We start from the raw sequence: 23,117 nt of genomic DNA, 5'->3' as shown, positions 1-23,117 counted from the left end.
AAAACACCTATAGCGTAAACAAATTCAAGAGATTTATTTTAATCAGATTGTATCTGCTACTGGCTCAATACATTCACCCAGGACCTCTTGGTTATTGGGAAGAAATAGTTTGGAGATGACATATTCTGGAACATGACATATGAGATTAATAATAAGTCAAAGATACCAATGTTCATGGTCAGATAGTTTTATTTATGACATACATGACATATGGGAGATATTTATCAATGATTATTTAGCAGCGGTGGGAAGCAATTGTATCTCGGACAAGAATGTCCAGAAATTATTGGTTCAGAGCTGTTACCTGGTAACCATTCAACCTGCAGAGTAAATATCATAATGGACTGCAACAAAGTGCTCCTTGTCAGATCCAGATAATTAATATATGCATTAGAGTTACCTCCCCTACATCAACCAAAATAGATATTAAAGTCTCCGATACACATCTGTTAACCACTGGGAAACTGGTGACAAAACAGTTACACTGTCCAGGTCAAAACAGAAATTGGATGAAAATTTAGAGGAATTCATTATTGATGTTTCTATAGATACGAAGGTCATTGCATAACAGCTCTCAACCATTTTTCATTGCAGACAAAGATGTCCTTGAAGCAATACATTTGGTATAATATTGACTCCATTTAGAAGCCATAGAGATGTTTCCTTGGTTTCACCTGTATATATATATGGTCTTCTATTGTGTCAGTAATATACCATCAACACTGTCACTCACATATCATTCAGGAACTGATCACAGCATTCTGTTTAAATTGACCAAATCCACTGAACGAAATAATTACCCAGAAACATTTAGCAGACGCTACTAATAAAACCTACATAGGAGACCAGCCCCTCCAAGAGAACAATTTTGAGCATTTAGTCAGATAGCCTCTTAAAATATATAGGTTTAAGAATATGTTAATCAAGTTTGCTTGAAAGCATTTATATAAATCAGTAAGTCCAGAACCAGTACATTTTACGTAAACTTTGAACAGACCATGAATGTATGCGAGTGACCTTTGATCATCCCTGGTGACCTTGTACATCATACACATAATACCAAAAAGCAGTCCATAAGCATTAAAGATTATAAATAAACTACATGTATCACTTTTAATGGATTTAAAACATTACACAATCACATACACATTTTCATTTGGTTAAACATTGAACATTACATTCCATATTGATGGCATTTTAATCTCTTAAACAGATCTACAGGAATCTTTACAAAGGAAGATGTCACTGCAGAAATGGAACTACCAGGTATCTGTCTACCATTAGTCTTTGATTGCTTATGTAAATAAAATGTACATTATATACTTTGTTTCATAACAGCATTAAGAAAAAAAAAACACTTCAAATATACTGCATTTTTTTTTCTTTGAATGAAATACATCTCTTACTTTTTATAAAACTACAGATATTGGTAATCATTTAAATTTTTTTTCTTTCTTTTGTTATGGTCGTGTTTTATTTCAGTTTAAAATTAATTATTAATTAAGACAGATTAAAATTTAAACGTCAACATTTAAATCCGAACTAACTAGTGACATCAACATCACATGAATATTTGTCAGATATGGGAATGTGTTAAAATAAGATCAAGCATGCATAAAATATTGACATATTTTCAATGTAAATAATATATATATTTATATATATGATAAAAATGAGAAATATTTTATTCACCTCAGCAACAACACATGCTACAAATTTCTGATACGGTTTGTTTCTTAATTTAACTACAGGATTTCCAGGATCTCCAATCATAAGATTAACTCCTTGTGTCATTTTTACTAATTTGTTAATAGAGACATATATATTTAATGCTTAAAACCATTTATCAAAACAGTAACAAGCAAAACCTATATCTGTAACATAACATTCCCCATACCTCTCGCCTACTCTCACCCACAAGCATTAACTACTTTTCTCCCCCTTCCCCAATATAGTATATTATACCCCAACATCCGGTATCTCTCCCCCCACAAAAAATACTTTTAAATGTTAACTAGATTTCCCCCATAGACAATATACTATATCATAAACTATCTAGTGTTCTAATTGCTTTAAGAAGCACAGCTTCTTAATAAGGTCTCAATAGTAGAAATAACTCCTTTGAAATACAGATAGTATTGTTATATGCTGAACATATGCTGAATATGCTATTTTAATACTGAAAACATTTGCTTTTGCTCCTCAAATAACCCAACAAAATTGAACACAACTTTATAAATGTACAAGAACAGTACATGTTGTACACACAAATGTGCTAAGTTAACGCAGATTATCTCAATATCTTCTACTACCTATTCAATTCCTGTAGAGTATTTCACAAAGGCTGAAATCATATCTACATATGTAATTGTCTGTCTTTTACTTTTCCCTACTGGTAAAACAAAAACATTACAGTGTATCATAAAATGTCTATATAAAACCCCTTGTTTCTATCCAGTAAAACCTGAGAGGAAACCCCCTTGTTTCTATCAAGTAAAACCAGAGATCAAAACCCCTCATTTCTATCTAGTAAATCCAGAGATTAAAACCTCTCGTTTCCTGTATAGCCATCGAACTACCACCAATATCCTAATTCTTTTTTCTTTTTTTACTTGTACTGATTCCTTAAGTCTCTGAATTTATTGCCAAATCATTTTACAATGCCAAAATATCAAATTGTGGCAGTATAATGAGAAGTTGTTGTAGACTACTGCATACATGTTCATCAGTTTTCTTTGTTAAATTTAACTATTTGATATAGAATGATGTACATTCAAGAAATATTCAATCAACATTGAACTGATTGGATCTACACACTACCGAGATACCATATGGATAATCACTGGATTTAAAAAAAACAATAAGTAAAATAGCACACTAAATGGGATTTGCAGTAAGTTTACATTAGAAAAACTCTATATTATTCAGTGTATGGTTACATATTGTTGACATTGTTCATATGCTGTGCATTAATCTGTTTATAACAAATCTACTTCTAAAACAACACATAGATATGATATATACATTATATATATACAGTGGATGAATTATGCACTAAAAACTTATAAAAATATGTAAAATGATACAAAAATATGCACTTAATTATTACACATATCAAACATTTCCTTTGGTCCACATACAGGTTAACATGTAAAATATAATCAAATTATAATAGAACCAGTTACCTCAGCAATTACCTCTGTTTTCTTACTTCACCTTTGACCTTGTACAATCTCTTAATTAGGTAACCTCTGGTCAAAGTAACACCTGAACTCCTCAATGAATCAAATTTCATTGTTGAATCCCTGACAAAGTATAGAAGACCCAAGTAATATAAAATTCAATTCGAAGAGAAAATTTCTTCTGCATGAGGACAGTCTCCACAAAACAATGTATGTTGTTATCAATTAAAGAAAGAAAAAGGCACAAAATGAAATCAAACATTCACGAAATATAATTTCACTTAATATGACCTCCAATAGGGATTCAGAGCACCTGAATGTGGCAACACATCTTCACATTCAAACTTCAGAAACAGTTTTAGTCATTCAAATGCTGTCAGTACTATCCATTACAAACAATTACATACTTCCATAGAGCAATAAGCCCGTGTCTAGTAATAAGCCCATCCTTTTCTACTGCTGTTCCGAAGAAGAATTACCAACAAACTGATATCTCCATGTCCTGTTAAAAGCCCACCCCATGGAGTCCGAGGCTATGGATTGGCACTCTGGACTTATTGTAGATAAATATATCATAAGTGATCATGACTTCACATTCTTTAACATTATTTACATCTTTTTTACACTGAATAAACAATAATCTACTGAAAATAAATTTTACAGCTACAGATATGAGAAGTCTTGATCTGAAATGGGGTTTTTTTCTGGATAGAAGAATCCAGCATGGATATAGCAGGTTTCTAAGGCCAGGAATGCTGTCATAAGTGTACTGTAATGGAAGTATCATACAGTAGGTACCCTTCCCTACCCTTCCTCACCAAAACAGAGTCTTCAGTAAATTGACTGGGGCCAGTGCCTTGCCAGTTTTCAGGTAGAAAGGGTCGCAGAGAAGTTTTTGAAGGATCATGAATAAGACATTTTTATTTGAGTATGTACAGATTAAGAAAATACTGAGGAATCAATATGCAATCATTGCATAGAGCATTATAAAAAACATTTAAAATGATCATAAATAATTGTAAATTATCAAAACTATTGTTATCTACCTAATGATATTTGAATTAATAATTTTGTTTATTGCAGTTTCAAGCTGAAGATTTCTGTACTTATCATTGATGTTTTACTAATTGTTCCTACTTAACATGAAGAGTGTTTGATGTTGGAAGCATGAACGTAACAGCCTAACTATTACCCCTCCACCTTGGATGTCCGTCCGTCCAGATACACAACATGTCACACCTCACACATTGGTACTGAAACACCTGTATCCATGATTATTTCGTTATATAATCCATCGTACAATAAATTGTTCATCTGATTTTTTTTTTTAATCTCGTCCATTATCCAGGTGTTCCATTCTCAATGAAACTGTCAAGCTTTCAGTCGACCAGGTATCATTACAGTAAGTGTCAATCATTGTTTTGTATTGGTGTATCGATTGTCATTTTTATTGTCTGCCCTAAATGGACTGGAATGTATAGCTACATACAAATCTCCCTTCCGACTTCTCAACACATGTTAACACCAAACTCCTGTCGTCATTAGAATTCATCCGACTCCTTGTAGTTTGGTTCAGTGGATACAAAGTAATCGTCAAAGAAATTGTAGAGGTACTCAAAAGTTGGTCGGTTTTGTGAGACCTTATCCCAGCATTTTTTCATGATATCATACATAGACTCTGGGCAGTTCCGTGGCTTAGCCATCCTATATCCACGTTCCACCTGCTCCAGGACTTCTCTGTTTGGCATTCCTGGAAAAGAGGATATATCATTTTATATATACTACATAAAAATTCCATTCACATACTTTTGAATATTACTCCCTTTATAATGTAGAAACAATATCCAGCCAGTACTTTATATACAAAATTTATTTCTACTTATACTAATCACTCAAACTGGCCTGGTGACAAGGACTGTACGGTTGTAGGTACCATAGTTACCTTGGTACAGGACTAGGACTGTATGGTTGTAGGTACGATAGTTACCTGGGTACAGGACTAGGACTGTTACCTGGGTACAGGACTAGGACTGTACGGTTGTAGGTACCATAGTTACCTGGGTACAGGACTATGACTGTATGGTTGTAGGTACAATAGTTACCTGGGTACAGGACTAGGACTGTACAGTTGTAGGTACGATAGTTACCTGGGTACAGGACTAGGACTGTACGGTTGTAGGTACGATAGTTACCTGGGTACAGGACTAGGACTGTACGGTTGTAGGTACGATAGTTACCTGGGTACAGGACTAGGACTGTACGGTTGTAGGTACGATAGTTACCTGGGTACAGGACTAGGACTGTACGGTTGTAGGTACGATAGTTACCTGGATACAGGACTAGGACTGTACGGTTGTAGGTACGATAGTAACCTGGGTACAGGACTAGGACTGTACAGTTGTGGGTACGATAGTTACCTGGGTACAGGACGAGAACTGTACGGTTGTAGGTACAATAGTTACCTGGGTACAGGACTAGGACTGTACAGTTGTAGGTACGATAGTTACCTGGGTACAGGACGAGGACTGTACAGTTGTAGGTACCATAGTTACCTGGGTATAGGACTAGGACTGTACGGTTGTAGGTACAATAGTTACCTGGGTATAGGACTAGGACTGTACGGTTGTAGGTACGATAGTTACCTGGGTATAGGACTAGGACTGTACGGTTGTAGGTACAATAGTTACCTGGGTACATGACTAGGACTGTTACCTGGGTACAGGACTAGGACAGTGCAGTTGTAGGTACGATAGTTACCTGGATACAGGACTAGGACTGTACGGTTGTAGGTACGATAGTTACCTGGGTACAGGACTAGGACTGTACAGTTGTGGGTACGATAGTTACCTGGGTACAGGACGAGAACTGTACGGTTGTAGGTACAGTAGTTACCTGGGTACAGGACTAGGACTGTACAGTTGTAGGTACGATAGTTACCTGGGTACAGGACGAGAACTGTATGGTTGTAGGTACAATAGTTACCTGGGTACAGGACTAGGACTGTACTGTTGTAGGTACGATAGTTACCTGGGTACAGGACTAGAACTGTACGGTTGTAGGTACGATAGTTACCTGGCTACAGGACTAGGACTGTTACCTGGGTACAGGACTAGGACTGTACGGTTGTAGGTACCATAGTTACCTGGGTACAGGACTAGGACTGTACGGTTGTAGGTACGATAGTTACCTGGGTACAGGACCAGGACTGTACGGTTGTAGGTATGATAGTTACCTGGGTACAGGACTAGGACTGTACTGTTGTAGGTACGATAGTTACCTGGGTACAGGACTAGGATTGTACGGTTGTATGTATTTTACTTACCTGGGTATGGGACCTGCCCATGGGTCACTATCTCAACCAGCAGGATGCCATATGACCAAACATCTGATTTGATTGTGAACCGGCCATACAAAGCAGCCTCGGGAGCTGTCCATTTGATCGGGAACTTTGTACCTGTAAAAAATTCAACATTTTATTTAATCTTAACTTATAAATCTCATCTGCATGAGGTACTTTTGATGTGGACAACCTCATCTGGTCACAAATTCTTCAAAGTTCAGATTTTATTACCAGATACAGGAGACCTTCAAGAAATTACATAAATTCTTCAGTCTTATAATTGTATTGTATAAGAATCAAAGCTTCACAGACACAGTCCAATGACTGCATTATTAAATCAATGACCACATTTGTTAGTTACTCCTACCTAAACTAACACCCTGTGGAAAACGACCTGTTAGTCAAATTAGACAGGGTGTCAAAATACTTAAGGCTTATCTAGTTGTGGGATGACACCATTATCTGGTAACACTAGACAAGATGAAGCCTCCAAAGACCTGTAACCATGACAACAATACTGGCCTCCAAAGACCTGTAACCATGACAACAATACTGGCCTCCAAAGACCTGTAACCATGACAACAGTCTTCTCTTCCATTTGAGGACGGTCAACCTACCGTGTTTTGGATTGTATTCGTCATCCTCGATGATTTTGGCCAATCCAAAGTCTGCTACCTTGGCCACATTGTTGTCACCAACCAAGATGTTCCTAGCTGCCAAATCTCGATGGATGAATTTCTTTTCTTCTAAAAATGCCATGCCACTGGCTATCTGTAAACATTAAGATAAGGTTAAACATTTGATGAAAAGGTCAGGTAAAGATTGCAAAATCTGGTTTCAATATTTCTTATCTCATTTTGACGTCTGTATAACAAAGTTACCTCCCCTGTACGTATACCCAGCCACAATGTTATGCCATATAATTTTATATTTTGAACTTCAAATCAAAAGTTCATTATGTTTTTACAAATTTAATAACCTGTTATACGATCTAACACTATAAAATAGTTGATTTGAAAAGTATGTTACTTAAAACCCCTGCTGCATCTACCAACATGAAAGTGTTAAAGTTTTTTATGTGGCTTCTAATGGATTCTAGGTAAACAGTTTCAGGTAGTGATCAAATTTTGTTCAATTTTGTGAAAAATATATCTTATCTTAGTAAATTTACTTCCAGTCTATTGTCTTTTCCTAATAAAATTTACTGAAATGAAAGTACTTTTGATCTTTATCATGTGTGACTTAGTTATAAATATTTACAGGTGACAAACATCTAACCAATTATATCTCTAATAAGAATGTTATCATTAACTACAGCAGAAACCTGTCATGGAAATTTACCTGTGCAGATATATCAACTAGCTGCGGAAATTTGATGAGCATTCGTTCATCATCTCTGAGGTAATCGAGAAGACTGCCGTGAGACATGAGCTCGGTGACAATGTAGATTGGCTCCTGTTCAGAGCAGACGGCATACAGTCGCACCAACTTGTCATGTTTGCACTGCTTCATGATGTGAGCCTCAGCCAGGAAGGCAGCTGGTGTCATTGAGCCTTCCTTTAAAGTCTTGATAGCAACTTCTGTGGTCTTGTTCCAGGATCCTAGAAGAAGAAAAGAAAGTTAAATTTGGTATAAACTGTTCATTCACTACTTAATTCCTTGGAATTAATTTTTTTTCAAAGTTAAAATATTTTTTTCATTCAATGCCACGTTTTCCTTCTTATAGCAGAATTCAGTAATCTAAACTCTGGAAAGCTTTCCATCTCTGCTAAAAAAGTACTAGAAATCCTTCTCTGTTTCTGCTAAGAAAGCTTTGGAAATCTTTCCCATTTCTGCAAACACAGCTCTCCAAACTGCCCTGCTCCCTGCTAATGTCACTGGTTTTCTACTAACCCTTCCAAACTTTTCCAAACTGCCCTGCTCCCTGCTAATGTCACAGGTTTTCTACTAACCCTTCCAAACCTCTCCAAACTGTTCTGATCCCTGCTAATGTCACAGGTTTTCTACTAACCCTTCCAAACCTTTCCAAACTGTTCTGATCCCTGCTAATGTCACAGGTTTTCTACTAACCCTTCCAAACCTCTCCAAACTGCCCTGCTCCCTGCTAATGTCACTGGTTTTCTACTAACCCTTCCAAACTTTTCCAAACTGCCCTGCTCCCTGCTAATGTCACAGGTTTTCTACTAACCCTTCCAAACCTCTCCAAACTGTTCTGATCCCTGCTAATGTCACAGGGTTTCTACTAACCCTTCCAAACCTCTCCAAACTGTTCTGATACCTGCTAATGTCACTGGTTTTCTACTAACCCTTCCAAACCTCTCCAAACTGTTCTGATCCCTGCTAATGTCACAGGTTTTCTACTAACCCTTCCAAACCTCTCCAAACTGTTCTGATCCCTGCTAATGTCACAGGTTTTCTACTAACCCTTCCAAACCTTTCCAAACTGTTCTGATCCCTGCTAATGTCACAGGTTTTCTACTAACCCTTCCAAACCTCTCCAAACTGCCCTGCTCCCTGCTAATGTCACTGGTTTTCTACTAACCCTTCCAAACTTTTCCAAACTGCCCTGCTCCCTGCTAATGTCACAGGTTTTCTACTAACCCTTCCAAACCTCTCCAAACTGTTCTGATCCCTGCTAATGTCACAGGGTTTCTACTAACCCTTCCAAACCTCTCCAAACTGTTCTGATACCTGCTAATGTCACTGGTTTTCTACTAACCCTTCCAAACCTCTCCAAACTGTTCTGATCCCTGCTAATGTCACAGGTTTTCTACTAACCCTTCCAAACCTTTCCAAACTGTTCTGATACCTGCTAATGTCACTGGTTTTCTACTAACCCTTCCAAACCTCTCCAAACTGTTCTGATCCCTGCTAATGTCACAGGTTTTCTACTAACCCTTCCAAACCTTTCCAAACTGTTCTGATCCCTGCTAATGTCACTGGTTTTCTACTAACCCTTCCAAACCTCTCCAAACTGTTCTGATCCCTGCTAATGTCACAGGTTTTCTACTAACCCTTCCAAACCTTCCAAACTGTTCTGATCCCTGCTAATGTCACAGGTTCTCTACTAACCCTTCCAAACCTTTCCAAACTGTTCTGATCCCTGCTAATGTCACTGGTTTTCTACTAACCCTTCCAAACCTCTCCAAACTGTTCTGATCCCTGCTAATGTCACAGGTTTTCTACTAACCCTTCCAAACCTTTCCAAACTGTTCTGATCCCTGCTAATGTCACTGGTTTTCTACTAACCCTTCCAAACCTTTCCAAACTGTTCTGATTCCTGCTAATGTCACAGGTTTTCTACTAACCCTTCCAAACCTCTCCAAACTGTTCTGATCCCTGCTAATGTCACTGGTTTTCTACTTACCCTTCCAAACCTCTCCAAACTGTTCTGATCCCTGCTAATGTCACTGGTTTTCTACTAACCCTTCCAAACCTCTCCAAACTGTTCTGATCCCTGCTAATGTCACTGGTTTTCTACTAACCCTTCCAAACATCTCCAAACTGTTCTGATCCCTGCTAATGTCACAGGTTTTCTACTAACCCTTCCAAACCTCTCCAAACTGTTCTGATCCCTGCTAATGTCACTGGTTTTCTACTAACCCTTCCAAACCTCTCCAAACTGTTCTGATCCCTGCTAATGTCACAGGTTTTCTACTTACCCTTCCAAACCTCTCCAAACTGTTCTGATCCCTGCTAATGTCACTGGTTTTCTACTTACCCTTCCAAACCTCTCCAAACTGTTCTGATCCCTGCTAATGTCACTGGTTTTCTACTAACCCTTCCAAACCTCTCCAAACTGTTCTGATCCCTGCTAATGTCACTGGTTTTCTACTTACCCTTCCAAACCTCTCCAAACTGTTCTGATCCCTGCTAATGTCACTGGTTTTCTACTAACCCTTCCAAACCTCTCCAAACTGTTCTGATCCCTGCTAATGTCACTGGTTTTCTATTAACCCTTCCAAACCTCTCCAAACTGTTCTGATCCCTGCTAATGTCACAGGTTTTCTACTAACCCTTCCAAACCTCTCCAAACTGTTCTGATCCCTGCTAATGTCACTGGTTTTCTACTTACCCTTCCAAACTTCTCCAAACTGCCCTGCTCCCAGTTTCTTTGAGAATTCCAACGTGCTACGACTTATCTCCCAGGCGTCTTTAGTTTCACGGGACAAGTCATCCATAACAGGTTTTGGCTTTGGACATGGTTTTGTAAGCATCCGACATAATCCATCTGATCCTTCTGCAAATACATAATTACCATTTAACATCTTAGCTTATACAGTCATATAAAACAGATTACCTGTCTATCTATTTAGTCTTACCTCGGTCAGCCATACCAAATATCCCTATGTTAATGTCTCACCGTAATCTTATCTTTGTCGGCCATACCAAATATCCCTATGTTAATGTCCCACCGTAATCTTATCTTTGTCGGCCATACCAAATATCCCTATGTTAATGTCTCACCGTAATCTTATCTTTGTCGGCCATACCAAATATCCCTATGTTAATGTCTCACCGTAATCTTATCTTTGTCGGCCATACCAAATATCCCTATGTTAATGTCTCACCGTAATCTTATCTTTGTCGGCCATACCAAATATCCCTATGTTAATGTCTCACCGTAATCTTATCTTTGTCAGCCATACCAAATAGTCTTTTCTAATTACATGCAGTCCTTTTGATTGTAAAAATTTCCCCTATGCCTATTATTTTGAAATCAATTTGCGTAATATCGAACAAAAACGAAGGTGGGTCGATCGCCAAATTAACCACCCGCTAAAATAACTATGTTTACAGTTCCTGTATCATAATTACGTCTGTACTACCTATATCATAATTACTTTGAGTATCATCTGTATGATATTTACCTATGTACTACCTGTATCATATTTACGTGTGTACTACCTGTATCATATTTACCTGTATACTACCTGTATCATATTTATCAGTGTACTACCTGTATCATAATTACTTTGAGTATCATCTGTATCATATTTACCTGTGTACTACCTATATCATAATTACTTTGAGTATCATCTGTATCATATTTACCTGTGTACTACCAATATCATAATTACTTTGAGTATCATCTGTATCATATTTACCTGCGTACTACCTGTATCATAATTACTTTGAGTATCATCTGTATCATATTTACCTGTGTAATACCAATATCATAATTACTTTGAGTATCATCTGTATCATATTTACCTGTGTACTACCAATATCATAATTACTTTGAGTATCATCTGTATCATATTTACCTGCGTACTACCTGTATCATAATTACTTTGAGTATCATCTGTATCATATTTACCTGTGTAATACCAATATCATAATTACTTTGAGTATCATCTGTATCATATTTACCTGTGTACTTCCTGTATCATAATTACTTTGAGTATCATCTGTATCATATTTACCTGTATACTACCTGTATCATATTTACCTGTGTACTACCTGTATCATAATTACTTTGAGTATCATCTGTATCATATTTACCTGTGTACTACCTGTATCATAATTACTTTGAGTATCATCTGTATCATATTTACCTGAGTAATGGTGTATGAGTTCTGGCAGACTGTCCAGTACCCTTCGTGCTGCAATGTAGTAGCCTTTGTTGTCATCCATGTTGCGAATTTTGTAGTGTTTGACTGTGTCCCCTTTGGTGGCCTCATGGTCATGTACAGAGAGTACATAATTACCTGTAACAGATCGTACATTCATTGACCTTTAGATAGAGATTTACCTGTTACTGACAAACCTAGAGATTTACCTGATACTGACAAACAAAGAGATTTACCTGATACTGACAAAGAGATTCACCTGATACTGACAAACAAAGAGATTTACCTGATACTGACAAACAAAGAGATTTACCCGTTACTAACAAACAAAGAGATTTACCTGTTACTGACAAACCTAGAGATTTACCTGTTACTGACAAACCTAGAGATTTACCTGATACTGACAAACAAAGAGATTTACCTGATACTGACAAACATAGAGATTTACCTGATACTGACAAACCTAGAGATTTACCTGTTACTGACAAACAAAGAGATTTACCTGATACTGACAAACCTAGAGATTTACCTGTTACTGACAAACAAAGAGATTTACCCGATACTGACAGACAAAGAGATTTACCTGATACTGACACACCTAGAGATTTACCTGATACTGACAAACAAAGAGATTTACCAGATACTGACAAACAAAGAGATTTACCTGATAATGACAAACAAAGAGATTTACCTGTTACTGACAAACAAAGAGATTTACCTGATACTGACAGACAAAGAGATTTACCTGTTACTGACAAACAAAGAGATTTACCTGATACTGACAAACAGAGATTTACCTGATACTGACAAACAGAGATTTACCTGATACTGACAAACATAGATATTTACCCGATACTGACAAACATAGAGCTTTACCTGATACAGACACAAAGAGATTTACCTGATACTGACACACCTAGAGATTTACCCGATACTGACAAACAAAGAGATTTACCTGATACTGACAAACAAAGAGATTTACCTGATAATGACAAACAAAGAGATTTACCTGTTACTGACAAACAAAGAGATTTACCTATGTTTACCAAACAAAAAGATATATTTTTTATGCTGACTTACCTGGGCTCGTTTCACTTTCTCTGATCAAGAAGGTGCCCGGCTCTGTGCCATGCCCTAGAAGGAGTCGTTCACTCTCCTTTCTGGAGAGACTTCCCATGAACCATCTAAAAGGAATGAGGAATATATGATGAACAAATAAATAGGGCTAACCAGCATCTTCTTGTTATACCTTTATAACAAACACGAATATAACATGGAGAACTTGTATAGATACAAACAGGAGAACCAGGTAGACCTATTGTCCTTCTCGGTCTATTTTTACAGTGAACATCGTGTATTACTACCTAGATACCAAAAAGGGTTACTATATTTCTGTCATCAAGGCATGTCAGGAAACTGTCCTTGATGCTATACATTTTCTTTTGAGTTTGTGGTTCAGAACATTTAACATATTTAACCTTAGGGTCTATGTGGAAGAGAATGTATAATATAATCATTAATATAAATATTTAAATATATTATTTTCTTTCTAGAATTTTACATTAAAAATGTCCTTAACTTAGATGTTTGACAAGTCTTTTAAAGTATGAGTACACCTCAAAAGGACTAGGGCTTGTTACTATCTGGTAAACTTATTGTTTTAATTTTAAACCAGATACTTACTCATAGGCATCCAATGTGTCTTCCTTTGCCACATAGTTACGGGGAATATAACCACCTTCCTGGTTATTTTCCTTGGAATCTGTGTGTTTCGCTAGCCACCAGTCAGCATCACTGTGGTAGACAGCAAAAAGTATGTAACACAATAAACTATAGTAAACTTTACTCCCTCCCCAGGGGCAAACGCAAGACACTGAATCATGAAATTCACAAGTTTGGTAAAGGACCTTAAGACCCTTCCATCTATGAAGAGTACTTGATTCTATCTTTGGGTCTTGAGAAGAATTTTTTTGAAATTTCAGTTAATTTGACCCTTTTTGGCCCCACCCCTCAAGTCCCCTGGGTCATGATCAGTCAGTGTCAATATGAACATACTATTCAATAGACATCCCATACTGACAATTCTAACCAAGTTTGTATTATAATGGCCATTGGAACAAACTATGGTCAAAACATGTGTTTTCCCTATATAAACTATAGTAAACTTTACCTCCTCCCCACGAGGAAACATGAGATCCCCGAATTATATAATTCACAATTTTGGTTGACCTTGGTCAAAAAAGTTGAAATTGGTTTGACAGCTTTGGAGAAGCTGAAAATGTAAATTGCTTATGACGGACGACACATATACATGATGCCGGACAAAAGGTGATCTCAATAGGTCAACTGAAACTTGAGAGCATTAATAGTTCATCATCATCATCATCAGATAATGATGATGATAGGCTACAAAGCTCGTTTAAACAAAGTTAAACATAAGCTCAAACCTGGACAAAAACACTTCCTGGTTTCTGCTGGAAAATTAAAGGGTTCAAGGTTACAAGGAAGATATGTGATGGAGGAAAACAACAGGAAAACTCTCCTTCATACACAAACGATCTACTCCCACCTCAAGTCTCCTCAGCAGTAGATCCTCGTATTCAATCTATTTACTCAAATTTCTATCTCACTAGATCTTGATCCTCTTCACTACCAAATCATGGCCACGTTAGAAGTATAGTCATTATAGTCATTTGTATTTTTTTTCCAAAGCCTATCTTCTAGAACAAGAGACCCAATGGACATGTAGTGCCTCACTTGCTACTAATGCAACTTTAAAGCTGATCCATGACATTAATGTGGCTATTTAGCTGAATACAAATTTAATTGACAGATGAAAGTATGCTAAGTTAATTCATTTCAACAATCCATAGCCTTTCATCCCAGTATGCTACAGGCCAAATATCATGTCCATGGGTTTCTTTCTGGAAAAGTTGTGTAAAGCTTTCAATCTATTTGAAACCTGTGGTCTTAAAGGTGAATGATTTGAAACAAATTTAGTAGCCCTACATCCCAGCATGCTACTGGCCCAACATCATGGCCTTTTGCCTCTCTATTGAGAAGTTATTTAAGGATTTTAACAGATCTGACTCCATTGTCCTTGAAACTAGTTCATTCATTTGTACAAACTTTGTAGCAGTTTTCTCAGCATAGTACTAGGCAATATCATTATCTTAGGCCTTTTGGTTATTGAGAATTTGTTCAAATGGAAAAAAGTGACACCACATGACAGAGGTCATACAATGAATAAGCTCACTTGCATTATGGGTATGTGATGGTCTTCATAAATTTGTGTGGAGACAACAAGTCATCACCAAACAGAACAAGAGGCCCAGGGGCCTTAACGGTCATCTGACTCTAAATTAAAGACCCTTATAATATTGTAGTATGCATTCTCTGCAGGTTTAGTGGCACTGTTGGCCATGGCGGCCATCTTGGATTTCTGACCTACCTTAAAAATAATAACACTTGGCCATGACCATCTCAGGATCATTTCTGGTAAGTTAGAGCCAAATCCCAAGGGTGGAATTTGAGAAGAAGTTTGAAATACGTGTTGTTCAGGAAAAACATGATTGCGCAATCATGTTACAAAATGGCCACCGTGGCTGCCATTTCAAAGTTTTTACGAGGCCGAAAAATAACAACACTTTGTTGGCTCCCCGTCCTTAACATCCTCACCAATTTCCAGCTCAATGGCACCAGTGAAACTGGAGAAGAAGTTTAAAATGTGTTTTTCAAGATGGTTGCCATGATGGCCATCTTGGATTTCTGATCGACTTTAAAAATAACAACACTTGGTCAGGACTATCTCAGGATCATTTCTGTTAAGTAAGAGCTGAATCCCACTGGTGGAATTTGAGAAGAAGTTTGAAATAGGTCTTGTTCATAAGAACCATGATTGCGCAATCATTTTACAAAATGGCTGCCGTGGCTGCAATGTCGAAGTTTTTACAAAGCCGAAAAATAACAACACTTTATTGGCTCTCCTTCCTTAACATCCTCACCAATTTCGAGCTCAATCGCACCAGCGGAACTGGAGAAGAAGTTTAAAATGTGTTTTTCAAGATGGTTGCCATGGCGGCCATCTTGGATTTCTGACCGACTTGAAAAATAACAACACTTGGTCAGGACCATCCCAGGATCATTTCTGGTAAGTTACAGCTGAATCCCACTGATGGAATTTGAGAAGAAGTTTGAAATAGGTGTTGTTAAGGAAGAACCATGATTGCGCAATCATGTTACAAAATGGCTGCCGTGGCTGCCATGTCAAAGTTTTCACGAAGCCGAAAAATAACAACACTTTATTGGCTTTCCTTCCTTAACATCCTCACCAATTTCTAGCTCAATCGCACCAGTGGAACTGGAGAAGAAGTTTAAAATGTATTTTTCAAGATGGTTGCCATGGCGGCCATCTTGGATTTCTGACCGACCTGAAAAATAACAACACTTCCTCAGGACCATCCCAGGATCATTTCTGGTAAGTTACAGCTGAATCCCACTGATGGAATTTGAGAAGAAGTTTGAAATAGGTGTTGTTAAGGAAGAACCATGATTGCGCAATCATGTTACAAAATGGCTGCCGTGGCTGCCATGTCAAAGTTTTCACGAAGCCGAAAAATAACAACACTTTATTGGCTTTCCTTCCTTAACATCCTCACCAATTTCTAGCTCAATCGCACCAGTGGAACTGGAGAAGAAGTTTAAAATGTATTTTTCAAGATGGTTACCATGGCGGCCATCTTGGATTTCTGACCGACCTGAAAAATAACAACACTTCCTCAGGACCATCCCAGGATCATTTCAGGCAAGTTTCAGCTCAATCTCACCAGTGAAACTTGAGAAGAAGTTTCAAATGTGTTTTCAAAATGGCGGTCATGGCGGCCATCTTGGATTTCAGACTGACCCGAAAAATAACAACACTTGGTCAGGACCATCCAAGCATCATTTCAGGCAAGTTTCAGCTCAATCCCACTGGTGGAACTTGAGAAGAAGTTTGAAATGTGAAAAGTTTACGCACGGCGGACGGCGCACGGCGCACGGCGCACGACGACGGACGAAACATGATGACTATAGGTCATCCTGACCCTTCGGGTCAGATGACCTAAAAAGCCCAGCAGGGTCTATGCATGTATTTACCTGTCATCGAGAAGGAAGAGTAGGTCACCCTTTTTAAAGCTCAGATCATCCTCCGCACGTGCATCGTAATCATAGAGAGCTCGTAGTTGTCCCTTGTGGGCTGGAAACATACATCAAATCAAGTAAGACATCTTTTTTTCATTTTGTTTTAAAACCAAACATTTCAGTAGCATGCCCAACAAACACCTACAAATGGATTGAAAAGATCTAGAATGTCATTCATTTACAAATTATATTTAAAATGGACTGGCATTCTCAGAATCATTGAGATAGAACTTTAGATAGCAAGATAATTAATATACCAGTATGCTTTGAATACATGTCCCTGTATGGTGAAATCAAGCCCTTTAATCAGGAAACATAAACAGGCAACTGAAGAAATAATAATATTTATGATATTTCAATTATGTTAGAAAGAATGGTTTATATTTTACACTATGATGTAATTGCTATGGATAAAAACTTTCATTACAGGTAAATAGTTTAAGAAGCTAAAACTAAATCTTCCTGGTTTACGCAACTATAAATGCACCTGAGCTTCATTTTTGCATACCAGTACACACATAAACAAGCCGCAGTTTCCCATGAAAACATGTAGTAACATCTCTATACAACACATAAACATTGACGTTTTGAGTTTGTGTTATGTGAGCAGCTATCAATGTTAGGGAAGAAGGGCTGATTTCTTCATTATGTTTGATGTTAATCAATCAGAACCTTAACTTTAATCATATATATCTAAAATTGTCAGGTCTGATTCTGTTCTTTATAATTATTATGTAGAGCGCTAGCATAAACATGTACAATGAACAGACCACGCATAGCAGAAATTCACTTTTAGTTTTCAGGATCAAATTACCAAATATAATAAATGCTAATTGTACTGTAAGTAAAAGACTAATAAATCAAAGACACAGTGCCATGTAATAACACAAGTATGATATAATACAGAACAGCGGGATTGGTCATTTGGTAGCCAAGACTACACTCTATATATTGTCAACATTTAAACACTTTCAGTGATTGTTTTACCCCTGTTAAAGTGCTGACTTTCGGTACTTTTCCCTCGTGAATTTTTTCCCAATCTGACCCTTTTTTTCCTCAATTGGCTTGTAAAATAGTTCAATGAAAGATTAAAAAAAAAAACCTTAAATGTCCGTGTTTTAAGGTCATCGGAAGCAATAAAATATTTCAGATTTATTTTACCGATAACCAAAAAGAGAGTGTTGTGTAATTAAGGGTCTTGAATATATATCTTTGATAAATTTGGTCCCAAACTCAACAACCAAGTTATTTTCGATTAAGACGATGATGCATGTTAGTTCATAATCTCGAAAGGAATGCAGGAAGTAATGTGGTATAACTTTTGACCAGTTTGACTAGGTAGATTTAAGAATGAGGAGCCAAAGGGGGAGATAGAGAGGATACGACTGAGAGTTATGAGGGTATGTGGGGAGATACTCGGAGAGAGTACGAGAGAGTCATGATGAATGAGGGTATGGTGGGGAGATACTCAGAGAGGATACGAGAGTTATGATGAATGAGGGTATGGTGGGGAGATACTCAGAGAGGGTACTAGAGAGTAATGATGAATGAGGGTATGTGGGGAGATACTCGGAGAGAGTACGAGAGCAATGATGAATGAGGGTATGGTGGGGAGATACTCAGAGAGGATACGAGAGCAATGATGAATGAGGGTATGGTGGAGAGATACTCGGAGAGGATACGAGAGTTATGATGAATGAGGGTATGGTGGAGAGATACTCGGAGAGGATACGAGAGTTATGATGAATGAGGGTATGTAGGGAGATACTCGTAGAAGGATATGACAGAGAGCAATGATGAATGAGGGTATGGTGGAGAGATACTCGGAGAGGATACGAGAGTTATGATGAATGAGGGTATGTAGGGAGATACTCGTAGAAGGATATGACAGAGAGCAATGATGAATGAGGGTATGGTGGGGAGATACTCGCAGAGGGTACGAGAGAGTAATAATGAATAAGGCTTTTGTGGGGAGATACTCGGAGAGGATACGAGAGAGTATTGATGAATGAGGGTACGAGAGAGTATTGATGAATGAGGGTATGTGAGGATATACTCAGAGAGGGTATGACAGAGAGTCATGATGAATGAGGGTATGTGGGGAGATACTCGGAGAGGGTATAACAGAGAGTATTAATGAATGAGGGTATGTGGGGAGATACTCGGAGAGGGTATGACAGAGAGTATTGATGAATGAGGGTATGTGGGGAGATACTTGAAGAGGGTATTACAGAGATTATTGATTAATGAGGGTATGTGGGGAGATACTCAGAGAGGGTATGACAGAGAGTATTGATGAATGAGGGTATGTGGGGAGATACTCGGAGAGGGTATAACAGAGAGTATTGATGAATGAGGGTATGTGGGGAGATACTCGGAGAGGGTATGACAGAGAGTATTGATGAATGAGGGTATGTGGGGAGATACTTGGAGAGGGTATTACAGAGATTATTGATGAATGAGGGTATGTGGGGAGATACTCAGAGAGGGTATGACAGAGAGTATTGATGAATGAGGGTATGTGGGGAGATACTCGGAGAGGGTATAACAGAGAGTATTGATGAATGAGGGTATGTGGGGAGATACTCGGAGAGGGTATGACAGAGAGTATTGATGGATGAGGGTATGTGGGGAGATACTCGGAGTGGGTATTACAGAGAGTATTGATGAATGAGGGTATGTGGGGAGATACTCAGAGAGGGTATGACAGAGAGTATTGATGAATGAGGGTATGCTCGGGAGTAGTGAGAGAGGGTATCAATAAATCTTAAGAAAATATTCTCTGTCTGCCTTCAACCTTAGTCCCTGACAACATTGCCTGATTGAATGACATCAAAATGTGTCTGTGAACAACCGTCTACCTAGACTTTGACCTTTCCCCTCAATGTTGTTATCGTATAACACTTGGTACAGGTAACTTCCTGATTGAGATTACTGTGATAGATATATAAGATATAAATACAGAATACATTGGTAAACAGATACCGATATTACACGTATAAAATTTCAGTGTTTGTGAAGTACAAATGTTGGTGTGTTCTTAATTTATCAGGTAAAGAAACAATTAATTGTTTGATAAAAAAACTTATTTTTCATTCAAAAAAAGTCCTCAATGAAAACTTAATATTACAAGGACCAATGCAGCTTGTCATCATAATACTACTCTGACTCTTTCACAATTATATTAAAATGAACAAGTATGGTGATGTTACTCTAGTTATCAAAGTATATACAGATGATGACAACAACAACAAAAGTTAATTTTTCTAAACCTTTGTGTTGATCTTGCCTGCTTTTAAAATGACCTGACCATTATACAATGTAGTAGATCTACTAAGTTGTGTACATGTCCTCAGAACCTCAGACGATCAAGGCCCTGTTGAGATGATGCTTTAATCTACATGTACACAACAAAAGCTTACTATTGTTTCATTAAAGCCATGAGTACCTTCTAAATCAATAGTGTTCATACTTTATATGTATAGTTTGGCTGAGAGAATAAAAAAAAACTCAAGAAATTTATGAGCCCAAACAAATGTTGTAGCAAGGCTTATAAATTCTCCACATATGCAATATCGAAATAACCAAAAGGAATAATCTAATTAATCTACACACAGTAATACACAGTAGTATGGGATCCATTCTATATTTACTGTAAACAATATATATACTTCCTTATAAGGACATGATTTAATTCCTTGTAGTGAATACACGTATGAATCAGGAATGACAATAGAACATGTATAGAAGTAGGTCATCAACTGTATACTCAAAGAATATCGTATATACCATCATAAGATATACAGGAACCTGTCCAATATGACAAGTGGGACATAACAATTACTCTGGTCTTATTTCGTAGACTAGCTTTCATAAGAATGTATAATATCTGCATTTTGCTGCATTAGACAAGATTTTGGAATATTCAGGGGTCAGATTTAATCGTTTTTCTTTGTAAGGTAATTATATATAAGAGTACATAAACATAACATAGTAAGATTTGTTTCAGTTGAAAATAATTACTTAAAATTGGATTTCGATTATATAGATAGAAACCTGCTTTTACTGACATCCCTTTTTAGGATGTTCAATGACACAATAATGCAGCCCCAACAGACTCTCTTCTTTATTAAAGCCCTGGCACTATACTGACCCATCAATAGTATACCCTGCCACATATAATTTAGTCCTTCTAGATGTCAGTAAACACAGTTTTCACCATATAACAATATCATGACAGTTAATGCAAGTTCATTGATATAATTTGTTTTGGAGTTGAATGTAAATGTATATATGTATGTATACACAATCCAGGAAAAAGATCTATTATATATACCAAAGGACACCTTACCTCTGTATCTGTGGTAAGCTGAAATGTAGTGTTTTATGAAGCATGATGGCCAGAGGGGCAAAATAATTTAAAGTAAGCACTTTAGGGACATCAGCTAAATATACTGATAAATCACTGAATTTTCAGGTGTGTTAAAGGTGTATCAAGCTCAGACTTATTGAAATCCTTCCAGAATGTGTGCCTTTAGATGATACGCTTTTAATTACAGTGCTAGTGATGTGTATATATTAACACAGCAGAAAACAAATGTTTAACTAGCAAAACTAATAAGAGCTTTCAAACTCCTGAATCACACAGTAAAGTGTACAACTGATCTCGAATCTACAGATCTAAAACAACAATTGCATTAACTTGATTCTACAGAACAACACTAGAGCTTGGTTTTACAGAACACTAGAACTTGGTTCTACAGAACAACACTAGAACTTGGTTTTACAGAACAACACCAGAACCTGGATCTACAGAACAACACTAGAACTTGGTTCTACAGAACAACACTAGAACTTGGTTCTACAGAACAACACTAAAACTTGGTTCTACAGAACATCACTAGAACTTGGTTCAACAGAACAACACTAGAACTTGGTTCTACAGAACACTAGAACTTGGTTCAACAGAACAACACTAGAACTTGGTTCTACAGAACACCACTAGAACTTGGTTCTAAAGAACAACACTAGAACTTGGTTCTACAAAACAACACTAGAACATGGTTTTAAAGAACAGTAGAACTTGGTTCTATAGAACAACACTAGAACTTGGTTCTACAGAACACCACTAGAACTTGGTTCTACAGAACAACACTAGAACTTGTTTCTATAGAACAACACTAGAACTTGGTTCTACAGAACAACACTAGAACTTGGTTTTACAGAACAACACTAGAACTTGGTTTTACAGAACAGTAGAACTTGGTTTTACAGAACATTATAACTTGGTTTTACAGAACAACACTAGAACGTGGTTTTACAGAACACTAGAACTTGGTTCAACAGAACAACAATAGAACTTGGTTCTATAGAACAACACTAGAACTTGGTTCTATCGAACAACACTAGAACTTGGTTCTACAGAACACTAGAACTTGGTTCTACAGAACAACACTAGAACTTGGTTCTAAAGAACAACACTAGAACTTGGTTCTACAGAACAACACTAGAACATGGTTTTAAAGAACAGTAGAACTTGGTTTTACAGAACACTATAACTTGGTTTTACAGTACACTAGAACTTGGTTCTACAGAACAACACTAGAACATGGTTTTAAAGAACAGTAGAACTTGGTTTTACAGAACACTATAACTTGGTTTTACAGAACACTAGAACTTGGTTCTATAGAACAACACTAGAACTTGGTTCTAAAGAACAACACTAGAACTTGGTTCTACAGAACAACACTAGAACATGGTTTTAAAGAACAGTAGAACTTGGTTCTACAGAACACTATAACTTGGTTTTACAGAACACTAGAACTTGGTTCTACAGAACAA

At 37.2% G+C, this 23,117-nt stretch overlaps 1 protein-coding gene across 2 annotated transcripts in view; it reads right to left on the bottom strand.

Moving 5' to 3' along the window:
• Positions 1-171: 171 nt before the first annotated feature.
• The window catches only part of LOC117325523 (tyrosine-protein kinase SRK2-like), a 39,544-nt gene continuing 16,598 nt past the window's right edge, over positions 172-23,117 (bottom strand). For both annotated transcript variants that reach the window (XM_033881802.1, XM_033881804.1), the window contains exons 3-11: positions 17,232-17,331; positions 13,779-13,889; positions 13,176-13,279; positions 12,081-12,233; positions 10,598-10,762; positions 7,864-8,123; positions 7,140-7,293; positions 6,505-6,636; positions 172-4,932 (exon numbers count right to left, since the gene is read on the bottom strand). In XM_033881802.1, coding sequence (XP_033737693.1) covers positions 4,724-4,932; positions 6,505-6,636; positions 7,140-7,293; positions 7,864-8,123; positions 10,598-10,762; positions 12,081-12,233; positions 13,176-13,279; positions 13,779-13,889; positions 17,232-17,331 — 1,388 coding nt within the window. In that variant the 3' untranslated portion in view covers positions 172-4,723. The remainder of the gene's footprint in view (positions 4,933-6,504; positions 6,637-7,139; positions 7,294-7,863; positions 8,124-10,597; positions 10,763-12,080; positions 12,234-13,175; positions 13,280-13,778; positions 13,890-17,231; positions 17,332-23,117) is intronic.

This window comes from Pecten maximus, chromosome 4 (assembly GCF_902652985.1).
Source record: "Pecten maximus chromosome 4, xPecMax1.1, whole genome shotgun sequence".
NCBI classification, from domain to species: domain Eukaryota; kingdom Metazoa; phylum Mollusca; class Bivalvia; order Pectinida; family Pectinidae; genus Pecten; species Pecten maximus.
This window is presented reverse-complemented; position numbering and strand designations above follow the sequence as displayed.